Here is a 22,003-nt window from a genome sequence, read left to right as displayed (position 1 = left end):
GAGTGTTCCTCAAAGTAAGCACACGTCCAGGAATGTCAAATTGCACAGGGATGCTTTATTGTTCCCATGCGGCATGTCTTACCCGCGATCGCACGCAGTTCTTTCTGGAGGCTTCCCGCAGCCGAGCCCAGGAGACGCCACGGCTGGAACTCTTGAGACCCAGTTCCAATTCGCCCCAGTAGGCTCTGGCTAAAAGCTGGAACCAGAGGCAGTACGGCTCCGACAAGCAGCAGTCTGCCCCGGCCAGCCGAGCCCAGGGACAAGTTCCAGATGAGGCGGAGGCTGACAGGGAGCAGCAGCCCTCGGGGTCGGCGTCCCGCAAGTCGGCGAGATCCCTCAGAGGCACCGGCTTGCAGCCCGAGGGAAGCCCGTTCCTCTGGGCCAGCATGGCATCGCCAAGTCCGCGTGGTAGGGACCAGATGACCGGATTCAATGTAACCAAAAATCCACTCCCCGTCGTCTTCAGCTAGTCCATCCCCGCTCAGGCTCGTTCCTCGGGACGTCCTGCAGACGCACGTTGATGCTTCCGCTCAGCAGCTGAGTGTGCTGCGGAGAGACCGACCGACCGACTGACTGACGCACCCACCCACTGGCCACACACCCACACACAACTTGGAGGTATGCACACACAAACACACACGCTCGCACACCAGGCTGCCTCTTTCCTTTTCCTGTCGCCTCCATCTCCACAACGCTCACTCGCCTCCTGACGCAAACTGACAATGACCGTCGTCTTAGGCAGAACTGCACAATGCGATACACATAGCCCACGCAACTTGATCGAGAAGATTTAGTGGGTTTTGGTACAAAAATGAATCCAGTGGTGATGAGTAGAAGAACATTTGGGTTACCTTAAAGGGTTTCTTTACCTTTGCCAATGAGATGCCTTTATCGCTGTCTAGTGTTTAGTAGTTCATAATAATCAATAGTATTAGGCTGACATTTGTGTTCAAGGATTGTTTTTGGTAAAATTTCTCAAAAATAAGAGAAAACAGTGACGACATCTAACTTCTCTCAGTCACTATAAAAACACGTAAGCTACGCTAATTTTACAATTTAGCACACCAACAGCTGGTCAAACATGAACTAAGCTTCATGTCAGTTTCATGTTTAATTGCTAAGACAAAGTAAAAGACAACTGACTGGTAAAAGACTGGTTTTGGAAGAATTGACTGTGAACTCGTTAGTACAAACTAACTAACAAGTACAGATAGCATTGACGCTAGATGATAATACAGAGTGAAAAGTGGCTAATGTGCGAATCTATGTTGTGACTGAGCAACATTGTTTAAACCCTACTAATGAATTGCTTGAAATTTAGCGCGGACTCAACTTGACTTGCTTTATTTTATTTTTTTACTCACACCTTTGGACTACGCCGCGTTCAGACTTGCATACGAATTTGGGTTATGGATTTGTACATAAGGGGTTAATATAAAGATTTAGGGGAAATCTAATGATCAACACTCCAGTTTGGGATGCTTTAGCCTTGCGGTCTAGCTCGCTACTGGACCACTACAACTGGAGCAGATGAGATGATAGCTCCCCTCTCCAGCGGCCCAAAAGGCCGACGTGACGCTTCATCACACTTTCCCCTGCGGCCTGCGCTAATTAACAGCCGCGGTGGGAACGAGCTCACGATCCGACTGCGGCCGACGCACGTCCATCAACGAGGCCTGTGGTTTGTGTGCTCGCTCAACCTAGCGCTCACGTATGCGGCGTAAATGTAAACAGCCGTATATTTTGATTGCAGGGAATATTTCAGACGGCGGCGTGACCATGAACAACAACAACAACAACGGTGGAATGTTCCCTTCAGAGAGTTTGAGTAGCAGCATCTCGTTACCGCATCGGGCTCAATATAGCACAAGATATTCCTTATAGAAAAGACGACAGAAATAGAAAAGGCCCAACCGTCACTTGAGCGGGATTTTATTTTGGAGCGGCTGCATTCAGAAGGGAATTTAGAAAAACACCACATGCTGTTGCCATTTTTATCAAGGCAATTTAACAATTTCAGTCCAAGCAGTTGCAATGTGAAGCAAACGGGTTATCTTGTAAGTTCTGGGGGATTCTTTCAAATCCAAAACACATGATCAGCAACGCAGTCTTGTGGCAGGAAACCTCCACTCGCTTTCGGTCATGCCGACGCACAAACAAGTCAGAAATATGAGACCCGCTGTTGTCATGACAACAAGTGACAGCAAACAATGTTAGCCATTGGACCGCTGACATCCGTGTGACTCCGCAGCAGCTTGTGCGTACCGCTTCGTCTGACTGGGAGCCGCGCACTTGAACGCGGCCAAATGTAAATCCACAGCAGAAGGATTTGTGCGTATCTTCTGGATTTGGCTGCTCTCTGTTTACACTACAAGTGGGGAAAGTGGGTCATGCTTTAATGGGCTGGCAAAAGAGTTGCGACAGCTTTTCAGAACATCGGGGTCATCTCAGGTATTGCGGTTATACAGTCGTCCGAGCGCAACGCTGACTCAAGTAGAAGTACTGATTCAACTTCTGAACTTAACTAAAAGTAAAAAAAGTACAATTCAGGGTCTGACCAAGTACAAAAGGATAAAAGTAAATATTGTCAATTTCATGCAATAACCTATAACTTACATAATATTCATAACTCAGAAGAAGAAATAAATCCCATTACACGGTTGTTTTTTTAAAACCAACCTCAAAACATGATAAATGAGTTCGTGATCACAACAAAAAATATAAAGCTTACATATATTTTTTTCAAATTAGAAGGAATTGCTGAACTGAAAAGCTGCTGGTTTTTAGGCTGGCACAAGACAATGCATTTGAGACAAATCTTTTCTGTGGTAAAAGTCAAAAGTAGTCAGAAAAAGATACTTAAGTAGAGTACAGATACCTAAAAAAAAATGAAAAAAATACTTACATACAGTAACAAAGTATTTGTACTTTGACACTTCCTACCACAAGTGTCACATTGTGCTATTTTAATTAAATTGCTCTTCAGATTTTGCCTGTTGGGAAACCTGTCATGGCAACCGGCATTCAAATAAAGAGTATACAAAGTGTACGCAGCCTTAGAGTGTCTAAAATATATTGAAAGACACACAAAACCCACCAGTGTGTATTTCAACTGTGAAGCGCACAGCAACAGGTTAAAAGAACGACGAAAGGACAGATTGCCTCAACACACAGTAAAAACGTCTGCCGGCTCTTTAACGCCAGCTGGTACAATTCTTTATGGGAAGAACTTTATGGGAAGCCATCGAGGTGTAAAACGCAAGCCAAGATCAATCACGTATAATAAATAATGCAACAGCGCGACCGACCGCCAGGTGCGTCGCCGCCAACAACAAAACAACACATTCAAGTTTGTGTTGCAACCTTTCTCGGTCGGACCCCCTCATTGTTGCCTCGCGTGGCACGGCGCCCGCCTGCGGTCAGACCTGAAACACAGTGCAGTTTGGGTCCTGGAATCCCCGCCTGATCTTTCTGCAAATGACCTTGTGGCTTCACGCAACATGACGAGCGGGGCCAAAGACAACATCCAGACTGCAGCTGTGTCGAAATCAAGACAAGCAGGGGGAAATACACGAACGTTTTGCCCCTGAAAAACAGAAACGTAACTTCTTTTGTTCAACTACGATGCCCTTTTCCAACCTGCAATAAAAATGCACGTGCAAGGTTCTGTGTGGAAGGTATCAAAGTGGAATGGCGACCGTAACACATTTTCCCACTTGTGTTTGGGAGATTTTGTTACCAAGGTTGAACTTTTTGCCCGGAATTCCAAAAGGAAGGTTTGGTGCCAACCGCAACACTGCTCATCACCAAACGAACGCCAGGCCTACAGCGAAGCAAGGTGGTGGCGCCATCACATTTTGGGGATGTTTTTCTCAAGCTGGAACTGAAGCCTCAGACAAGCCAGAAGGAATTATGTATGAACAGCTCCAAATAGCACAAAACTTCAGGCTTCTGCAAGAAAGCCAAAACATGAAGGAAAGTTACTTTTTTAAGAGAAATACAGAATTAGTTGAGATGGCATCTGTGGTCCTTTAAACATGATTATTTCCTTACTTCATGTGCTCCACTGACTGTTGGAGTGGGTAGCTAAAGGGTTAAGAATTAAGAGATGTTGACAAGTGTGTGCTTTCAAGTTTGTGGTAACACTTGACGGACGTCCAGTGCACGCCACAAAAGTCCAAAAAGTCCAAAACGGCCCGTTTTTTTGTGTGTGTGCAAGAAGCCCATCAAACACCTTCGGGATAACAACAACGCAGGAGGTGAGCCAGTAGGCCCAACTCTCAGGTCCAACATCAGTGGCATCTGTCGTAAACAAAACATTTCTCTGGATGAATGGAGACAAAATTCCCACAGATGCACTCCAAGATCTTGTGGAAAGACAAATGACGTTACCAGATTTGGGGAACTCATCTCAGAGAGCAAGACCAGGTTGAACATGTTTGTTGGGTGATTATCTGAAACTCTGCTTTGTGTACTAATGCCAAATCTGTACATGTCTGACTTGAATCTCTGGATTATGTTTTTCAACAGTGGTGGGTAAGCAAGTCCTTCACAATCAGTAAATTCAACTATATTAGCAATGACACAGTTTCTTTAACCAATTAGATGCCTAATTGGTCCTCACAGGGCCAACGAGCTGGCCCTCAATCACGTCAGCATTTTCTGTTTTACATCCTCTAAATGGTTGGCCTGAGCAAAAAAACTCCTCTGTAGTGATATGCACACATTAATACGTACATTAACTGAACCAGCATCTCCAGAAAGTATGATGCATTTTAAATACATTTTGAATGTTATTAGATAAATATTGATTCTGAACAGCCCCAGATGATGTCCATGTATGTGGTTATATTGGGTAATTAACGATTCCATAACAAAAAAGGTCAACGCAACATTTCTTGATGGCTTGAAGCTTCGTGCTAGGCCGCGTCTTTAAAAGCCATACACACTCGAAGTAACAGATACTGCAGTAGAACGTGAGGATGGTGACCCCAAGTGGACAAAAAAATTCCTCCACCTCACATTCAGATTTGTGTTTAATATTGAAAAATCAATTTATATCCAATTACTCGAAAATTGTATTCTAAAATGATTTGATAAGTAACCGAATTGTGCTTTTGTATAGCATTGCTGGTTTGTATAATTGTGACGTGATAGGAGTGGTTGTGAACTCGTGTGTATCTGCAGCTGTGTGATGCGGAGAAGAAAAGGCGCAAGAAGAAAAGAGAAAGTCTTGCAGGGGGGGATTAGGCCTGATTCAGGGCTGGCTTTTCAAAACTGCTGGCGGGTGCAAGACCTAATCTGGACACGCTGCATCTGGTCTCCGCGAGGTATGGCTTACTGTAACAAAAGGGCCGGCTAATGAGGGCCGACCGTCAGACTGCTCCCGCTAGGTGCCAAACGCGGCTGCACACCCAGAAAAGTCCCTCTTCGCACGGCCCACGGGGGGTTCGGGGGGGGCCAGTGGGCGCAAATCCCTCCATCAACAACAACAACTTGAAGTAATAACATAATAAAACGGAATTTCTCATTCATTGCTACCCCCCTCCCTATCTTCAGTTTTTTGCATTTCTCCTCCCGCTTTCTTTCTTTCTACAGATTAGAAATGATTTCAATGCCCTTGGCTGGCTTAGAAGTACTACGCTCGTATTGCTTCACCGAGTCGACTACACGCGTACTTCGTTCATGATTTTAACGATCCTATCAAGCTTTATTTCCATTAACGTCATCCACCTCTTCGCAACACACACTTTCTGAGGGACATTATTTCAAACCAAAATTTAAAATTAGATAAAAAATAAAGACAAGTAACAGTGATCAAAAAGCAGTAGGAAGATTTAAAACTGGTCAGATGAAAGAAAATTGGCAAAATACATGTAATACATATTTGCTGCCACCAGCAAGTGGCGGCGTGTCTGAAACTCAGTCAAATGTTTGCTTGTAACACAAAGCAAAATTAACAAAACAAAAACGACCAAGCAACAGCTCATTACTTGACGGAGTGGACGTCCTGTGTGGAATGCTCAATGAGGTCAAAAAGAACCCAGAGTGTCAGCTCAAGACTTACAGAGATCATTGGCACGTGCCAACATCCCATACGCAAAACATTAAACAAGAATGGAGTTCATGGGAGTCCATGAAACTTGTGTCCAACACAGACAAGTGACTCCGGCTACACAATCGGAGAGTTTCTAATGTGATTGCCCTGCACTCTCGTGTGTCAATACATCAAGGGAAGAGGCAGCGAGGGTGGACGTTCTCTCCTGGAAGAGAACGCGAGGAAAATGAGGCTGCCGTGGGGAGAAACGAATGAATCAGAGAATTTGTTTGGGAACATCTTTAAACAATGCGGAAAACTATGGAAAATTTTAATATAAACTACAGGAAAAATAAGCTGCAAGACATTTACATTCCCAATTAGGTTGACCATGATCAGTGTCTTAGGAATGTGAAAATATATGGAACCCATTTGCAGCCGTGGTTTGTAATATTTCTGGATTTTTATATTTTCAAACCAGCAATACACGACTCTCAATCTAAGGGGAGGTAAAAGTACTCAACATTTCTACTTAAGTAAAAGTACAGCTAAAAAAGACCAAGTAGTACTGATTCAACTCCTGAAGTAAATTTCAGACTGAAATGAACAAAAGTAAAAGTGAATCAGATGTCAGTTATATCCAATACCCATTTTGATAACTTGGCAAAATGAATAAAAAGCTCGGCACACAAAATTGCTTCCTTTTTTTTTTTTTTTTTATTAACTTTAACTTAACTTTGGACGTTCTCTCTCTGACACATTTTCCTCCTCGCTTGTACTTATTGCTACACGAGTCTGCAGTAACAGTCCGTGTGGAAAAAGAATCAGATCCCACGAAAAATCTGTAATATAAAATGAGTTATGTACCCTAGATAACGAATCTTGAGTTGCAAGCGTGGCCACGGATTGAATTAAACTCTTATCGAGGCGTCAGCGTATTGGTACTTTGTGACTTTCCACCGCTGCTGAAGCTTTTGGCGAACACGATGCTGTTGGTTAGCACTTGCGTTGTGAGGTGGAGGAGCGTGTCGCCAGCTGTGTTTTCATTCTGACAAGCATCCTACTCAAACATGAGTCACCATCCAACAACTCTGAACGCTATCGCTCTCACTGCCCGTGACTCCCGTCCGCGACGCATTTACGTCACGTCCATTCCGCTGGCAAGAACAATAATGGCGCTTCGCGCTTTGCTGTGGAGACCAGATGAGCTGCGCGCACACGAAACAAACTCTCCAATATCCTGGTGGGGAAAAATTAAAGGGGATTTCCTTCACTGCGGTTTCAGAGTTTGGCTTTGGGTTGGACGCTCACCCAAAACGAGTCTAGTGCAAACGGGGTGTGCGTGCATGTGCAGGAACCTCGCTCACATTAGCGAGATCCATAGTTAAGGAGATGTGCCTGATCTGGACAATTGTTTGCAGACGACCTCTGACTCTGCCACACAAATGCCTCTGCCAATCAAGCATTCAGTAGATGGCTCATTCACTCCTTTGCAGCTGCTCTCAAAAAAATAAAACATAGAAAACATGTTTGTGACGAAGTCCGTCTCAACTCAAACACCGCAAATCAGTACAGTGGTACCTCAACTTGCAAGAATGTACCACTACTCGAGGGAAGTGGCAAAAAAAAAAAAAAAAAAACACAGAGCCTCACTGACCAATGCACTTTCAGCCGTTAAATGAATGAGACAAACTCACAAAAGCACAAATACAAATATGAAAACACTCACAAGGAGCACCTGATATCACTCATTCGACCACGCCCCTTAAAGGCACACATCAACACGCAAGTATACTGCTGTACTACTCTGTGTGGTTCAGCATACAACTGTCCAAAACAATCTAAGGGCCCCAACCCAACTCCCAATTAATTGAGCGATTGATTAAGTAGCCTGTCACATGACTTGCCCATGTGGTGGGTGTCGGCATGAGACACACGCATCAAGAAAAAGGAAAGCTACCACGATGCAACAAAAGCCAGAAATAACATTTTTGGAAAGCCAAGCGGTAGGAATTTGATGAGCCACGGTTGAGCAAAGAAACAAATAAAAGAAAGATTCACCCCCAAAATTGTAACCGCCGCCCACGTCTGGAAACTTCAGCATTTAGAAATACGCAGACAAACACCTGATTCACGACGCAGACCCGCTTTTGACTAACACGTCCATCCTGAATGTAAACTCTGAAAGTCTGAAAGAGTCCTTTGAGGAAACACGGGCTTCTTAAAGGAGCCTGTTTGGCGCCGGTGTAAGACGATCCTGGAAATCAACGGCAGAGGTTTGAGGCGGGACCACGGTCCAGTCAAGAGGATGAGGGTCCGCACATTCTTGGTGCATACCCCCTGGATCAAACTGACAAAGCGGCGCCCAACTGGACACATTCACACCACAAAGCTGTCACGGTTCATCGGCAAATCGATTTTGGTCAAACCGGTGGAGTGGGCTTTATTGGAGCTCATGCAAACGGCTAAATAAAGCAAAGTCAACTTGGTGAACAGGTGAAATTGCGGCGCGATCGTGTCAATATGAGAGTTATGTCATCGGTTAAAACCCTTGAAAAACAATGACCCAAGATGACAGCTTATTCATGCATCCAATTTCCATTCCGCAAAGCAGAGAAGATAAACTGGGTAATGGTGGTTGCAAATATTTAAGTTTTTCTTCTAGCCTAATCCGCCTTGTCAGGTTTCATTGACCGAGGCCGAAATATTAGAGTCCTTCATCCAGCTCAAGCAATAAAAGCGAACCAGACATTTAGGACAAAACCAAAACAGCAAAGCCACCCCTCGCTTTCAGCTCAGCTCTGTGAAATATTCACAGCACCCATTTAAAATTCAGACCGGACTGGAGAGACGATCGTCAGCTCTAAAAATACACTTTTGCAACGTGACGGAACTTGAAATATGTATCCTGGTACGAGCGCACTTTGGCCACGTCTGGCATTCCCGTGTTTACATCCCTCACGTGCGGCGGCCGATAAGAACGTGTGCAGCGACAGCTGGCGTTCTCATGACACTTCGTTGGGAAGAGTCACACGTCTGCTGCCTGAGGATAAGGTTGCATCCCGCGTTCAATAGCGCTAACTGATCTGGAGTCGGTTAGGAGAGATCTCTCTGCTGTGGGACACACCCTTCATCCATTTTCTTTTCCACCAAGCAGTGCAGTGCACTTCGGTCCAGTACAGATTTTTTCGTTGAGCAATCCTATTGTTAACATCAAACTAAGACTGGCTGGCGAGCAGCCCGAGGTGTGCCCGCCTTTTTCCCCAAAGTCGGTCAAGGATAAGCTCCAGCTCATTCACGACCGTAATGAGGATAAGCGGTATAGAAAATGGATGGATGGCTACTATTCCACTTTTGATCAAGTTTTCACAGGGGTACTGGTCTCAGTGATATGCTACGGTTAGCTTGTTTACTAGGAATTTCAGATGAGAAATTTCCATCACCCAATCCAAGCTTGCTTGGGACTGACAAAGACAAACTCTACAACTGAACGAGACTGCTTTGGTCTCACCAACTCTTGGGTACTGGTCGCAGTAGTATTTGTAATAGTACTACTTTGCTATACTACAAATACTACCCATTTCAAAAAGAAAGGAATTCATAATCTATTTCATTTGCTCTTTGGAAAAACTGACTCCTTATTTTGTTTAGTTTTCAAATCGCGCACCAAAAAAAAAGAAAAATTGCCTGATCATTCATTTTTCCATGTGGATATGAATGAGTTAAAACAAATTAGATCAGACAGACAAACAATGGTGAAGGAGAAATAAATTGTGTTACTCTATAAAATATATACTTGACCATGTTATAATATTAAATAATACATTCAAACTCTTTCCTGTGGCCTCTTTTTCACTTTTGTATTTTTGATCCAAGCCAGTGTTAGATCTAAAAACAAATACCAAAATAAAGAGTAACTTCTTTGTTTTTTTGATTTCCAATTGAAAATGAAAAGAACGAATGATAGACGGAGTATTTATTCTCTTTGTACCACTTGTTTACGCTAGCACTGGTCCACGATGATCGATGATGTCACATTATTTATCGAGCTGACACACCAATTGCCTTCCCGAGTGTGACGCCACACCCAACGCAAGCCTGACTGTGGCAAATTCAACGGAACTGCATCCGTCCGTCGGCGTACCAAGCATCCGTGGGTCCCTCAAAAGGTGCCGTATGAATCTAAATTTTGTTACAGTTATCATTATGATTGAAGTGAACTGCTTGGTAGCCATCGGCACACCTGTAAATTATGCCACTATTACAATCCGATTTGTTTGGAAAAAGAAATGGCATGAACGGCCACTGGAACTGCCACATCCAATCCATCCAAGGACGGGACTTGATTCCCTCCTTTTCCAGCCGTCCTTTACTGTGCTCGGCTTCACCAGTTCAGACATGCGTGCCCAGTGACTCAGTGGCACAATGTTGCAAACCCGACAGAGGCGACTGTACGCCGGCGAGAATGAGCCAACGTATCCGTCGTGATGTAGCGAGTCATAAATAAACAGTCATGGCCCCTGCAAAAAGCCAAAAATGTTTGCAGGAATCACAAAGTTTAACTTCTGCTATGCCAAAGGGAACCACATTCCATGTTTCCCTTAAATTGGCGGGGCAAGACAGAATTTTGTCCAGAATGATTCTGTTGGTGAGCAAGACTTATTCGACTGAGCTGTAGCCGGATGCTGTTGTTCCCCATCGCCGTCCACTGAGTCGACGCGTGGGGGGCACAGACAGCTGCGACCACGGAGCCACTCATTGTTGGATCGCGAAGCTGATCAGAATCAGAATCATCTTTATTTGCCAAGTATGTCCAAAACACACAAGGAATTTGTCTCCAGTAGTTGGAGCCGCTCTAGTACAACAGACAGTTGTAGTCACCAGATGATGTCACCTTTCTGTTACGGAACGCCAGGGTTGGGTTTGGTAGAAATGTGAACATAATGATGGTGTTTAAGAGGTGGGACACCTAGGGGAGGGACAGTTGGAGAAGATGACTTAAGATTCTTGGAATAGAAAGTGGACACCAGTGGTCACTGTCGTCTCGGGATAGAAATATTTTGATTGTCAAAAAAAAAAAAAAAAAAAAGAAACAGAGAGAGCGAATGGCGTCTGTCTTTGGCGCTTTAACCTTTAGCCGGGGAGGTTCATCAGAGTTCAAGTGAGCTGCTGCAGACGTGGATACAGACAGACAGACATGAGACTTATCCAGGGAGGGGCAGGTGTGACCGAACACTGATGTCCTGTATTCGCTGAGGAGAAAAGAATGTCGTCTTTCAGCTGAGCGCTAACGTCACCTCGTGGAGAGTTACTTTTAGCGCCCCGGCCAGATATGCTCAACGGCTTCCATGCAGTCTGTGAGCTGGCGACAAGTTGGCCACGTGATTTAAGATATCTTCCGTTCATTCGGAAAGTGAACTTCACGCAGGGATCTAGCTGGATCAAAGCATTCATTGAGTCGTGCATCTTAATAGCTGAATTGAGGCGTTCTTTACAAGAACAACAATCCCTGCTTTTTCCTTTCCGGCCCTGCGCTCTCTGCTTCCCATGTGTCTCGCAGCAGAACACGGTTATGCAACCAAGAACCTGCGGCAGACGAGCTGAAGACGAGACATATTTGCTATGAGCACGCAGCAGCTCAGCGGTTCTCTGGAATGTTTTTCTCCAGGAGTTTGTCCAGGAGACCCTGAAGACCCAGCGGGGTTCAAGTTGATGTTTGATGGGTTGGGAAACTACTTGGACTACAGCGTTCATTGTACTTTGCTGCAAACATGTCAGAATATGAAGAATTCAAGGACCCTCTTTGCAGGTGGCACGCAAGACATGATTGTGTAACTTTAGCTGATGTTTCAAACAATCCTACAGCAGGGATCTTGGTTTACGACAGGCAGCAGACCCAACATCAACCAAGTCAGATAGTCATGTTTCCCTTGTTTTTATAGGTGTAATAAAATGAATAACCCTTTCCAGCCTCTTTGTTTCTAGGAATAGTACAGATTGTAGAATTCACCAAACCCAACCGCACAGATCTGAAACACGAACACCATTCTCATGATAAGCTACTATTTCCTTCTTTTTTTCCAACAGTAATACAATTAGGCTTCCTAGTAGCATTTACTTGCACTTTTCACTTTATTGGGAGCCATACTTGGGCTAATATAGCGCAAAAAAACAAACAATAACCTTGTCTGACTTTGTCATCCTCTGATTTAATCAAACACGAAATATGCCCCCCAACTGCAAACATAGTCTAATTCATATGAAGAAAGTCATATAATGTGAGAAATGGTATGTAACAAAGCTATGATTGGAGAACATTTCCATGATATATACATGACGGGGGCACGGTGGACGACTGGTTAGCACATCTGCCTTACAGTTGTGAGGACCGGGATTCAAATCCGGCCTGGCCTGTGTGGAGTTTGCATGTTCTCCGTGTGCCTGGGTGGGTTTTCTCCGGGCACTCCAGTTTCTTCCTACAGCCCACAAACATGCATGCTAGGTTAATTGAAGACTCTAAATTTCCCCTAGGTGCGAATGGTTGTTTGTTTCCATGTGCCCTGCGATTGGCTGGAGACCAGTTGAGGGTGTACTCCGCCTCTTACCCAAAGATAGCTGGGATAGGCGCTAGCACGCCCGCGACCCTAGTGAAGATAAGCGCTACGGAAATTGGATGGAAATACGTGACGCATGTGGCAAGAGATGGTGATGCTGAGCGTTTCACAGGGATGCTGTGACCATCTGCGAACTGAAGCAAATTTGTTCGAAAATCTTGTTGGTAAGCCCATTTGCTCATGAACAAACGAGTGTCGACGTCAGAGGTTGCCGGTGCGGCTGACGGAGCCAGAGCAACCCATTAAGCATTATATCTGTTTCCAATCTGTTGGCGGGAGAGTTGATGCTTTTTACCGGCTACGCTGCGCCCACTTTTAATAACCCAGCGCCAAGAAACACGCCGTGACCACATGAACAGCATTCCCTGGCGAGTCAAAGGAATTAGGTTTCAAGGTTGGGGCTAAAGGTGAAGGGTTACATGTGAGTAGCACCAGACGAGACACTTTGCTTTAACAGATATCAAAGGCCAAGCAGGTTGATGTCAACCATTTATCTTCACTTGGGCACTTGCAGTAGGTTAAAAATCATTCCTGGCCAGTTGAGAACATTTTTCTTTTATGGCTATGAATGTCCCTCCCAATTTAATACAGGATTATATCGTAGTAAAACGGTTTCCTGCCCTTAAGATGTCAGACAATTTACCCGAGCGCCGTTTAAAGAATAGAGACGCAATCAAAAGTTTGCAACTCGACTCTTCAGGAGGTTCTTAACCCGCCAGCTTCTTATGTAAGCAGCACAGGGCAAAGGGTCATGATTAAACGGCTAGAGGAGGTGTAATGACACTGACAAATTGGGATAAACACAGCATACAGCCCATTAGTTCAGCAAACCTACGAGGCTAAATTAGTCAAAGGACAAACTGAGAAAGTAGACGAGGGCGGGCTCGCCCGGCAGGTTCAGAGCAAGAACCTGAGGGTGGTGGAGGTACCGCAAACCACTCTAATCCTGTTAGAGGAGCAGAGATCAGCAGCTAAACTAGGCAAACTGCACTCAGTCAGTGTTCCGCCATGGCGTCAGGGGGAGGCTCAAGAGTCACTCTGCAAGCGGGGTACAGTCAACGCATAATGCCCATCAGGGTGAATTTAAACTTCAGCCTTCAGCCTGATTGGAAGGTGTCTCAAAAAGATTATCCTGAGCGATTATCCTCGGGTGTGGGGTTCCTTCTTTCAAAAATTGCTGTCTGTACTTTAACTCTTGAATGATGAAATATACAGTATCAGCTTCAGTGCCATGAACTAGCAGACATTCCAACAGCTTCTTCCCTCTTGCAATCAACTTCTTAAACAGCTAACTTACAATTCCATTGCAACATGCTGCCAATTTCTTTTGTCTGAGTTTGTTGTCACATTTCTGTCGGGCCAATTATATATTACTCGTGCACTCACTGTAGTAGTCTCGCCACGCTGCACTATTTGCATATCTGTTGTTGACCAATACTGGCCACTCATGCCAGAGTAGCATCTGCCTCATTTGCACACTGACTGAGGAGTATCTGCAACATTTGCACAATCAACATTGTCCCAGATTATCCCACTACTCGCCACTTTAAACTGCATACACTCCTTGAAGTCTCAGCGCCCTTTGCACAATGGTCATTGCACCGGACTATTGCGAGATTAGTCATTCGAACTGCTCTCAGTGCTAGAGGACTCTGCATCTTTTTGCACAATTGTTGTGCTCAGTGACAACATTGCTTTATTGCTCAGTGACTGTTTTTCTCAATGTCTTTATGTCTCAAAAGTGTTCTCTGTCAATTTACTGTCTGTTGTCGTACTAGAGCGGCTCCAACTACCGGAGACATGTTCCTTGTGTGTTTTTTTGGACATACTTGGCAAATAAAAATGATTCTGATGAAAAAGTATCACACCACATTCCTGATTTGTGTGATTTTAAAAAGAAACATTATACCACAACCTAAAGAAATTCGAGAACGAACGAGAAACAAATTGTTGGAAATCTGGAGAAGTTTTGGGACTCCATTGAAACACGGTCACAGCCGTTATCCTCAAATGGAGAAAACCGGGAAATGTCGTGAACCTTCCCTGTGCCAACTAAAATCACCCCGAGATCGCAACGACGATTCATCCAGGAGGTTAGAAAAGAAGCCAAATGGGCATCCAAAGTGCTGCAGGCCTCACTGGCCCCCGTTAAGTTCAGTGGTCATGACTTAACCAGAAGAAAGACCGTGAGAAAAAGGGTTTTAGGTTCAGGGGGCAATTACTTTATCATGATGTTGGGTTGTCTTTATGTATATTGGGTTGTCTTTGATGATCTGAAACATTAAAATGTCATAGAAATAGATAGATAACCGGACCCCACCATCCTCAGGGGTGTTATGAGGCACACCGGAGGGGATGAGCTTCGAGGAAGGGCTCGCGTTCACGTCTGTGCAACTATCGCAGGCGCGCGACCTTCAGCCGCGGCGTTGCAGCCAGCTCCCGAGTATTATGCGAGCGGGCCTCGGCCCCGAGAATGACAACGTAATGAGAGACCTCCGCGACGGAGGGCAGCGGGTTGCGATGACGGCAGCGAGGAAAGGGGAGATTAGTTTTACCGTCGCCAGGTAACGCTCGCAAACAATGTCAAAGCGAGAAGGAAGACAGAGCAAATTAGAGTGCAAGGCTGTGTAATAAGCAGGTGATACAGAGCAGCTTTCGGGCAACGAAAACAAGCCAAGTAATCAAATTACCCCAAAAAATGCTCATGCTGCTGTGTGGCATCTTGGCCTCAAAGGTAGGAGGCTAGCAAGGCCAACAGATTCCTCGCGCTAACGGTCTTGCGGAATGATTGCGTTAGCACATTACAAGTCAATATCGCCTTGTTCTCCCTCCTCTTTGGCAGTCATGAACAGATAGGACGTGTGGGTGGTGAGCACAATGATGTCGGAGGTTTGATTAAATTCTCCACTTCACGACTCTGAACGCTGCATATTTGTATTTACGCTCCACATGTCCGAGATCAAGTGCTCAGTGGCCCGAGTGAAAACAGATGACCTCAGCTTTCACCAAATTGCAACGCTGGCCTGAATTTAATTTTTGGTTTGTTTTTCATCAGGTTGTAAAAAGCACGTCCTGTTATGCGGTTGTCCAAAAAGCACACAGTGCTCTTTTCAAAACACAAGTACTGATGGAAAATGTCAGCTAGTAAAAAACATCGGACCAGTGCGAGGGCTCAGAAATAACTGCGTGCGCGGTGGCGAGCTGTCCAGCGCCGGTCCCCGAGGAAGGTGACGCAATTCAAGCCGGCTGGGGTGGGCTGAGGATGGAGGAGAAGGGTACAAGTATGTTGACTATTGTAGCCCCCCCACCACCACGTCAGTCCCGCCCAAAGCTGAGGCCCATCTGGAGAGCCTCGTGACCCAACTGATTGAAAGCAGTTGGGGCTTCGGTGAGATACGGTCACTGGAATGTTGGGACTTTGGAAAGGCCCGGAATAAAGTGCGTCGAGGAGGCGTACGCGCACTGCACATTGCCTCCGAAAGGGTGCTTGTGTGCGGTCACATGTTCCATTTAGCTCTTGTTATGAGCGACAAAACAGCATGGTCCCAAATGAAACTGGTTTCAGTAGCTGAATTGAGAGAAAAAAACAAAAAAACAAAAAAAAACTTTTAAATGGTCAACCCTTGAAATTAGCAACACCATGCTCCATCCACATTCGCTGGCATAGGAAAAAATAACTTTGGAATTTAGAGTCCTACATCTGTCTCTGATTCCTGCATCCAGCATACATGCACTTGCCAAAATTGGCATGTTGAGGTCCCCCAAAAGGTGATTAATTCCTCAAAGAATAATAACGAGTGTGTGAATTCAACCATTTCCGTCGGTTGACTTTAAAATTAAAAAGACTCTGTGTGGCTTCGTCCAATCGGCTCCACAGCTGGGAGGGAAACCCCCAGATTTCCCGCCCTCATCCAAACCTGAAGGCTTTACTCGAGAATCCCGCCGAGTGGCATCGTTCTCCAAATGGAAACCGGGCCGAGGATCCAAATGGGTGCTGACGGAGCGTTCCCCGGATGATCTTTACTGCTCTCCACCCCAACGGGGGACACGCCGTGCGGTTAACGTCGAGCTTGTGTTTTACTGCCTAATTGAATAATAAGACGACTGGGAGAAGGAAGAAGACTGCACCGAAAGAAAGAGGGAAAAAAAAAAAAAAAAAGGACAGCGCGGTTAAGAGTTAAGTGGTTTGGTTTTTATTCTAAGCTTTGCAGCTTGGAGTCTGTCAGTGACACTTTGAGTGTCTGTTTTGGACGTGCCAACTGGGAGCACCTCACAGCATCCTGCTATGCAATCAAATCCGTCCATTTTTATAGTTCTTGCCCCCATTAGGCTTGTGGGTGTGCTGGATTTGATCTCAGTCGACTTTGGGCCAGAGGTGAGGTACACCCTCGTCTGATTTTTCACTCCCAGATGAAGTTTACTGCAAAAACTAAACATTGTGTATTTCAACACTCAAATGTTCAACCAAACCACATCATTTCATCGAACGAAAGTCCGCTAAATGCAAACATATAATTGTGAAAAAACATTAACAGGCTAACGGAAATTAGCATTAATATTGTGGTAATTATAAAACTGCTACTTCAAGACCAATGGCACAACAACAATTACAAATTACAGTAAAAAACAATACTCACAGGCCTTTATGTGTCAGAATTTTAAAAAATGTCTTCATGAATTATTGGATTTTTTGAAAGGCGAAGGCACCTCCTTGGCAACGAGCCACTTGGACATTTGCTGCAAAGCAGCCATCAATGGACCGGACCAGGAAGCACTCGACTACTAAGACTACTTGTGAACGTTACGTAAAAAGGAAAACCTGTTCAACAATCATTTAACAGTGCAGCGTTTAACTGTACACACAATGCACTGCGTAAAATAGGATTTCCGGAATGAAAATGTTACAATAACATATTTTTAAAAAAAATAATTAAAAAAAACGACAGAAATTGTGTGTCTGAGCCAGCGGTTGGGGCACGGTATACGCACACGGGAACGGTCACAATGGTCGCGCCTCCGCCTCGATTTGGGCCGGCAAACCCCTGAAACATGCTCGCTTTCAAACGTGCGAGGAGGTCACAGTACCCTGACAACGGCCGAAACCGAGATCTGAACGCCGAACCTCAAAACTGTGAGGCAGACGGGCTAACCGCTAGTCCGCTGTGCAAATCCCGCAAAGCCGACCGAATATGAGCCCGCTTGCAAAGTTTACGGGGCTTGCCCGTTTCCTTCCTTCAGCTCTTTACGAGGTTGGCAGGTCTTTGACAGAAACGCTATGAAGTCATCACTACGTTTCGAGCCACTAACTTTGGCGGAAGCTGCGAAGTATTTCGGAAAATGTATTAAATCACCGTTATTTTGGATATTTTCATGAACAAATGCAAAAAAAAAAAAAAAGAACCGACATCAGGTTAGAGAAGCGTCGGAGGACTCTGCAGCGACCGCACCCGGAACCAGCTGGAAACAATAAGAAAAGAACTCCTCAACTTTTCCTTCTTTGCTGGATCTATTCTCCCCTTCGTCGACATCAAGATCACCTTCTGGTCGACGCCCTCCTCCTTTTGTTTTGCCCCGCCCCCCCCAATAAGGTGGTGAGGGGAGTGTCCGGTGTGTTCTCCCTCATCGCGATCAACGCTCATCCAATGGGAAGTCTCTCTTTCCCTCTCGCTCTCTCTCCCCCTCCCGCTAACGGCAGGCTTTTTTTCTTTTTCTTTTTTAGAAAAGACAACTGCGGCCAGAAAGAAACAGATGGATTTCATTTGTGTTATAATAGCAGAAAATGGCCACAGAGTACAGTAATCCCACCGCATATTCGCCCTTAACTAGTCACAAATTCATCGATTTTTGTTTGTCAGCGACATTTTTACGTGGCGTTCACCGTTCACTCCACAAACTGTGTCATCTTTTCTCATAATCGCGACACAATTTCTACGAGCTAACGTGACATACTCCTTTTCTACCATACATACGCTTTGCGAGCATCAGGTGCCTTAACTTAAATAATCAACGTGACAAGCCGAGATTCACTGCCAAATTTCATCTTCCACTCAAAAGCTGCGCTGAGCGCAAATCCAAAGTGGTGCAATGCTGCCATCTACTGCATCTGTTTGGCATTACAGTTATGTTGAAGCTTGAGTTTCACAGACGAGCTGGGCGAGACCCGTTGATGAATATATGAAAAGGCATCAGTGACTGTCGCTCTCCTATTTTTTATTACTTCACTAGAACAACAGCGCATCAGAAGCTCACAAAACCCCAAAATAAAAAAAATAAAAATACAAAATCGACCAAGAAACAGCTCAAAAGAATCCAAGCTACGTGTATTCTTGGGGCAATTGTCGGGTCGCTCCACGCTTCGAGATGGCAACGCGTCACACGGACCCGGTCCCGGCTCCTCCCCGACCCGTCTGCATTGCACCAAATGGACGCTGCGGCGTTTTCTCCGAGATTCGTTGTCGCCGCTGAACGACAGGAGGAGCGCCGGTCTGTGTCGTTGCCGCGGTGACACGCGCCGTGGACAAAAGGCATCTGCGGCGGTGCATATTTGTTTTTTGCCGTACAAATAAGCGAGCTGCATCTGTTTATGGCACCCCCCCCGCCCCGCGGCACATATGTCAGAGGAATTACGTGTGGAGTACGAGCAGGGGGAGTACGAGGTGAATCAGCATTCTCCTCACGAGCCAAACTGCTGAGCTCAAATTTACGGCAGGCGTGTTCTGAAAGCCCCCGCAGATGACGCGGCATCCCACCCCCAGTCCCTCCCAAACAAAAAGGAAGATTTCTTCCTGCTCTTCCAGCAGGGGTATCACATGCGATCTACTCGTGTAAATCTTCGGCCAGGGTGAAGGTGCTGGCTGCGTGTAAACAGTAACTGCTCTCTCCGCGGCGGGGGTTGTGCTGAGATACAGTTGGGAAATTAATGCTACAAGGGACACTGAAACCCCAACGTCATATCGCGGTTCTTCTTGGATGCTATAGCACAGATTTTTAAGTAATCGTTTTTCTTTTTAAAATGTTATATAGTATACAGGCAATTCACCGTAGCGTCCCTTCGGTGTAGTAACATGCTGGGCAGCACTGAGAACTTCTGTAATTGTCCGTTTAGATGTGTTGCTGCTCGTTTGTGTGAAAGTAGCAGTTGTCTGAAGGTTTAGAATTACTGTAACATCTACGCTACGTTCCGTTAGCCTGTCTGTATTTCACTGTATATGTTAGTCTTAGGCTAATAGACTTTCATTCGGGTGAACATTTTTGTATTTTCGATGTTTAATTCGCTTTTGATTTATGGGTTTCAGGTTTAACCGGGAGTGACAAAAAAACATCCCCCCCAAAAAAACAGCTTGAAGCAACCACGCTTTGCCTCTTACTTGAAGAACTGTGTGAGTGAGAGTCTTCTTTTCATTTCCTCAAAGTGATGTTATCCGACAGTCTCCCATTTCTTGAGAACAATAGTGAGAACAAGCGCTCACAAATAGTGCTAGTGGATCGAGCAATGCTGTGAATATCAAAAATATCACAAGTAGCTGACCCCAACACCCAAAAATGTTTAGAAGTGCCTCTACATGTCACAAGATGGCGGAAAAGCACTACTTTTATATTAGACAGTGCTTTGGCCAGAATGCAAAAACAGCAAATAACGGAAAATAGGTTCCAAAGAAAAATCTGTGAATATGTGATTCTGAGAGTAGTAAATCGTAAAGTGTACTCTAAAAAGTGTTTTTGATTGTGTTTTAATAGATTTTCATGTGTTTAAAACAATTGAGGGGGTAAAATAAATTTAAAAAATATATATCAACCAAGTGACAGTCAAGGTACCACTTGAGTGGGAACACAAGTTCATCAACCAGTTTCCACTGCAACTACATCAACTTTGAACAATTTTAGTAAATAAAATGCCAGGAATGATGTCGAGAAGGCTCACTTTGCTTTTTGGATCGTGGTGAAAAGGGAAATGTCTGCCACATGTGCTAGCTATCGTTCTTCAGTCGACTCGGGAGTGTGTTGGAAGTTTTATGACACTTTTTCTTCCCTCCCTTTCTTTTTTTTCCCCTCTCCTACGGTATTCAGTCACTGGGCCGCTTTCATATGCTAATAGTCGGGCCGATTGAGCGGGCCGACAGCCTGGAATGTTTCTCCACAAAGGAGAAATGAGATGGAAGGAGAGCGCAGAGAAAAGGCACAGACAGAAACATCAGACAACGGCGGGCCAGTGCACATCTGAAGCCCGTAAGACACTTTGCAATGAAAGATCTGCACATTTTCGTTCCCAACTTGCCTCAAAGATGATCACAATAAAACACAACCGGAATGAACATTATCATCACTTTCTCTCATTTGAGTCTCGCATTCACAAAGCAGTGAGGGGCCCACTCGGGATGGGGGGGGGGGGGGGGGGGGGGGGGGGCTTCCCACTGAGTCGGGCGTGGCCTTGTCCAACGATGGGGTAACGGATGACGAGGAAGTCGTCCCGAGTTCAGAGGCCGGCCGGCAAAGAAAGACGACTCGCTCACACCCGCACATCCGTACCGACCCAGAGCAGGTGCGCCAATTAGGGTTCCCCCGCACCGCTTGGATGCTCCACATAATTGCTCTCTTCACCTATGAATTATTAATCCCGGTCACTCTTTGAGGTTTTTGACAGGAGTTCGGTCATGTCAGCGCAACCTATGACACACGGGCCTGCTTAAGGTGCTGGTGTCAACTTTCAAAGTGGAGGGAAAAAAAACAAAAAAAAAAACTTTCTAGTCCTGTCTAACTACACATAAAAGCTGTGTTGGCACACGGGCGGGCGTAATAAATCAATACTTTCATTTCCAATTGAGTTTATGCTTGCAAAATTCTGTGTATTTTCAAAGTTGGAAACTTCCCATTGGGGATCAACAGGAATTTATGAGAATGAATGAAAATTTTTATGTAAACTTTGCTCTTAATGGGGAACTTCAATTTAGTTGGGGGAACTATATTTTCGCAAAATCCTGACTAAAACAACCTAACTTCATGCAATTACGAATAGTGGTACCTGGATTTACAAGTGACCTAATTTAGGATCTTTAGCATTTACGAGCCGTTGCTCAGTCAAATTTTTTGCTTTGTGTTGCGAGCCAACATTTTAGTTACGATTGCGATTCAATTACAGAAAACAAAATCATTACATTTATGGTTGAATGTGATACCTTTCCATGAAATTATATCCAATTCCCGGTGTAATTCTAACTTGGAATACTTCTAAAATTCCCCAGTTTAACATGGAAATTTAATGAAAACTTTCCAGAAATTTATCGGAAAATTTCCACCCCTTTGCAACCCTAATTGAGATACTTTTGACACAATTGACAGCAATTAATTCAGGCCA

At 44.9% G+C, this 22,003-nt stretch overlaps 1 protein-coding gene and 1 long non-coding RNA gene across 2 annotated transcripts in view; one reads left to right on the top strand and one right to left on the bottom strand.

Moving 5' to 3' along the window:
* Positions 1 to 783, bottom strand: part of LOC133469902 (rho GTPase-activating protein 21-like) — a 33,352-nt gene extending 32,569 nt beyond the window's left edge. The window contains 1 exon segment of the mRNA XM_061757502.1: positions 83 to 783. Coding sequence (XP_061613486.1) covers positions 83 to 388 — 306 coding nt within the window. The 5' untranslated portion in view covers positions 389 to 783.
* LOC133469903 (uncharacterized) lies at positions 283 to 20,990 on the top strand. Its single transcript, XR_009785810.1, has 5 exons — positions 283 to 408; positions 486 to 618; positions 10,045 to 10,206; positions 19,947 to 20,030; positions 20,719 to 20,990. It is a non-coding gene; the product is annotated as an uncharacterized LOC133469903 (long non-coding RNA).
* Positions 20,991 to 22,003: the final 1,013 nt, after the last annotated feature.

Source organism: Phyllopteryx taeniolatus, chromosome 20 (genome assembly GCF_024500385.1).
Source record: "Phyllopteryx taeniolatus isolate TA_2022b chromosome 20, UOR_Ptae_1.2, whole genome shotgun sequence".
Lineage (NCBI taxonomy): Eukaryota > Metazoa > Chordata > Actinopteri > Syngnathiformes > Syngnathidae > Phyllopteryx > Phyllopteryx taeniolatus.
The sequence above is the reverse complement of the archived record's forward strand: the minus strand, read 5'-3'. Positions and strand labels throughout refer to the sequence as shown.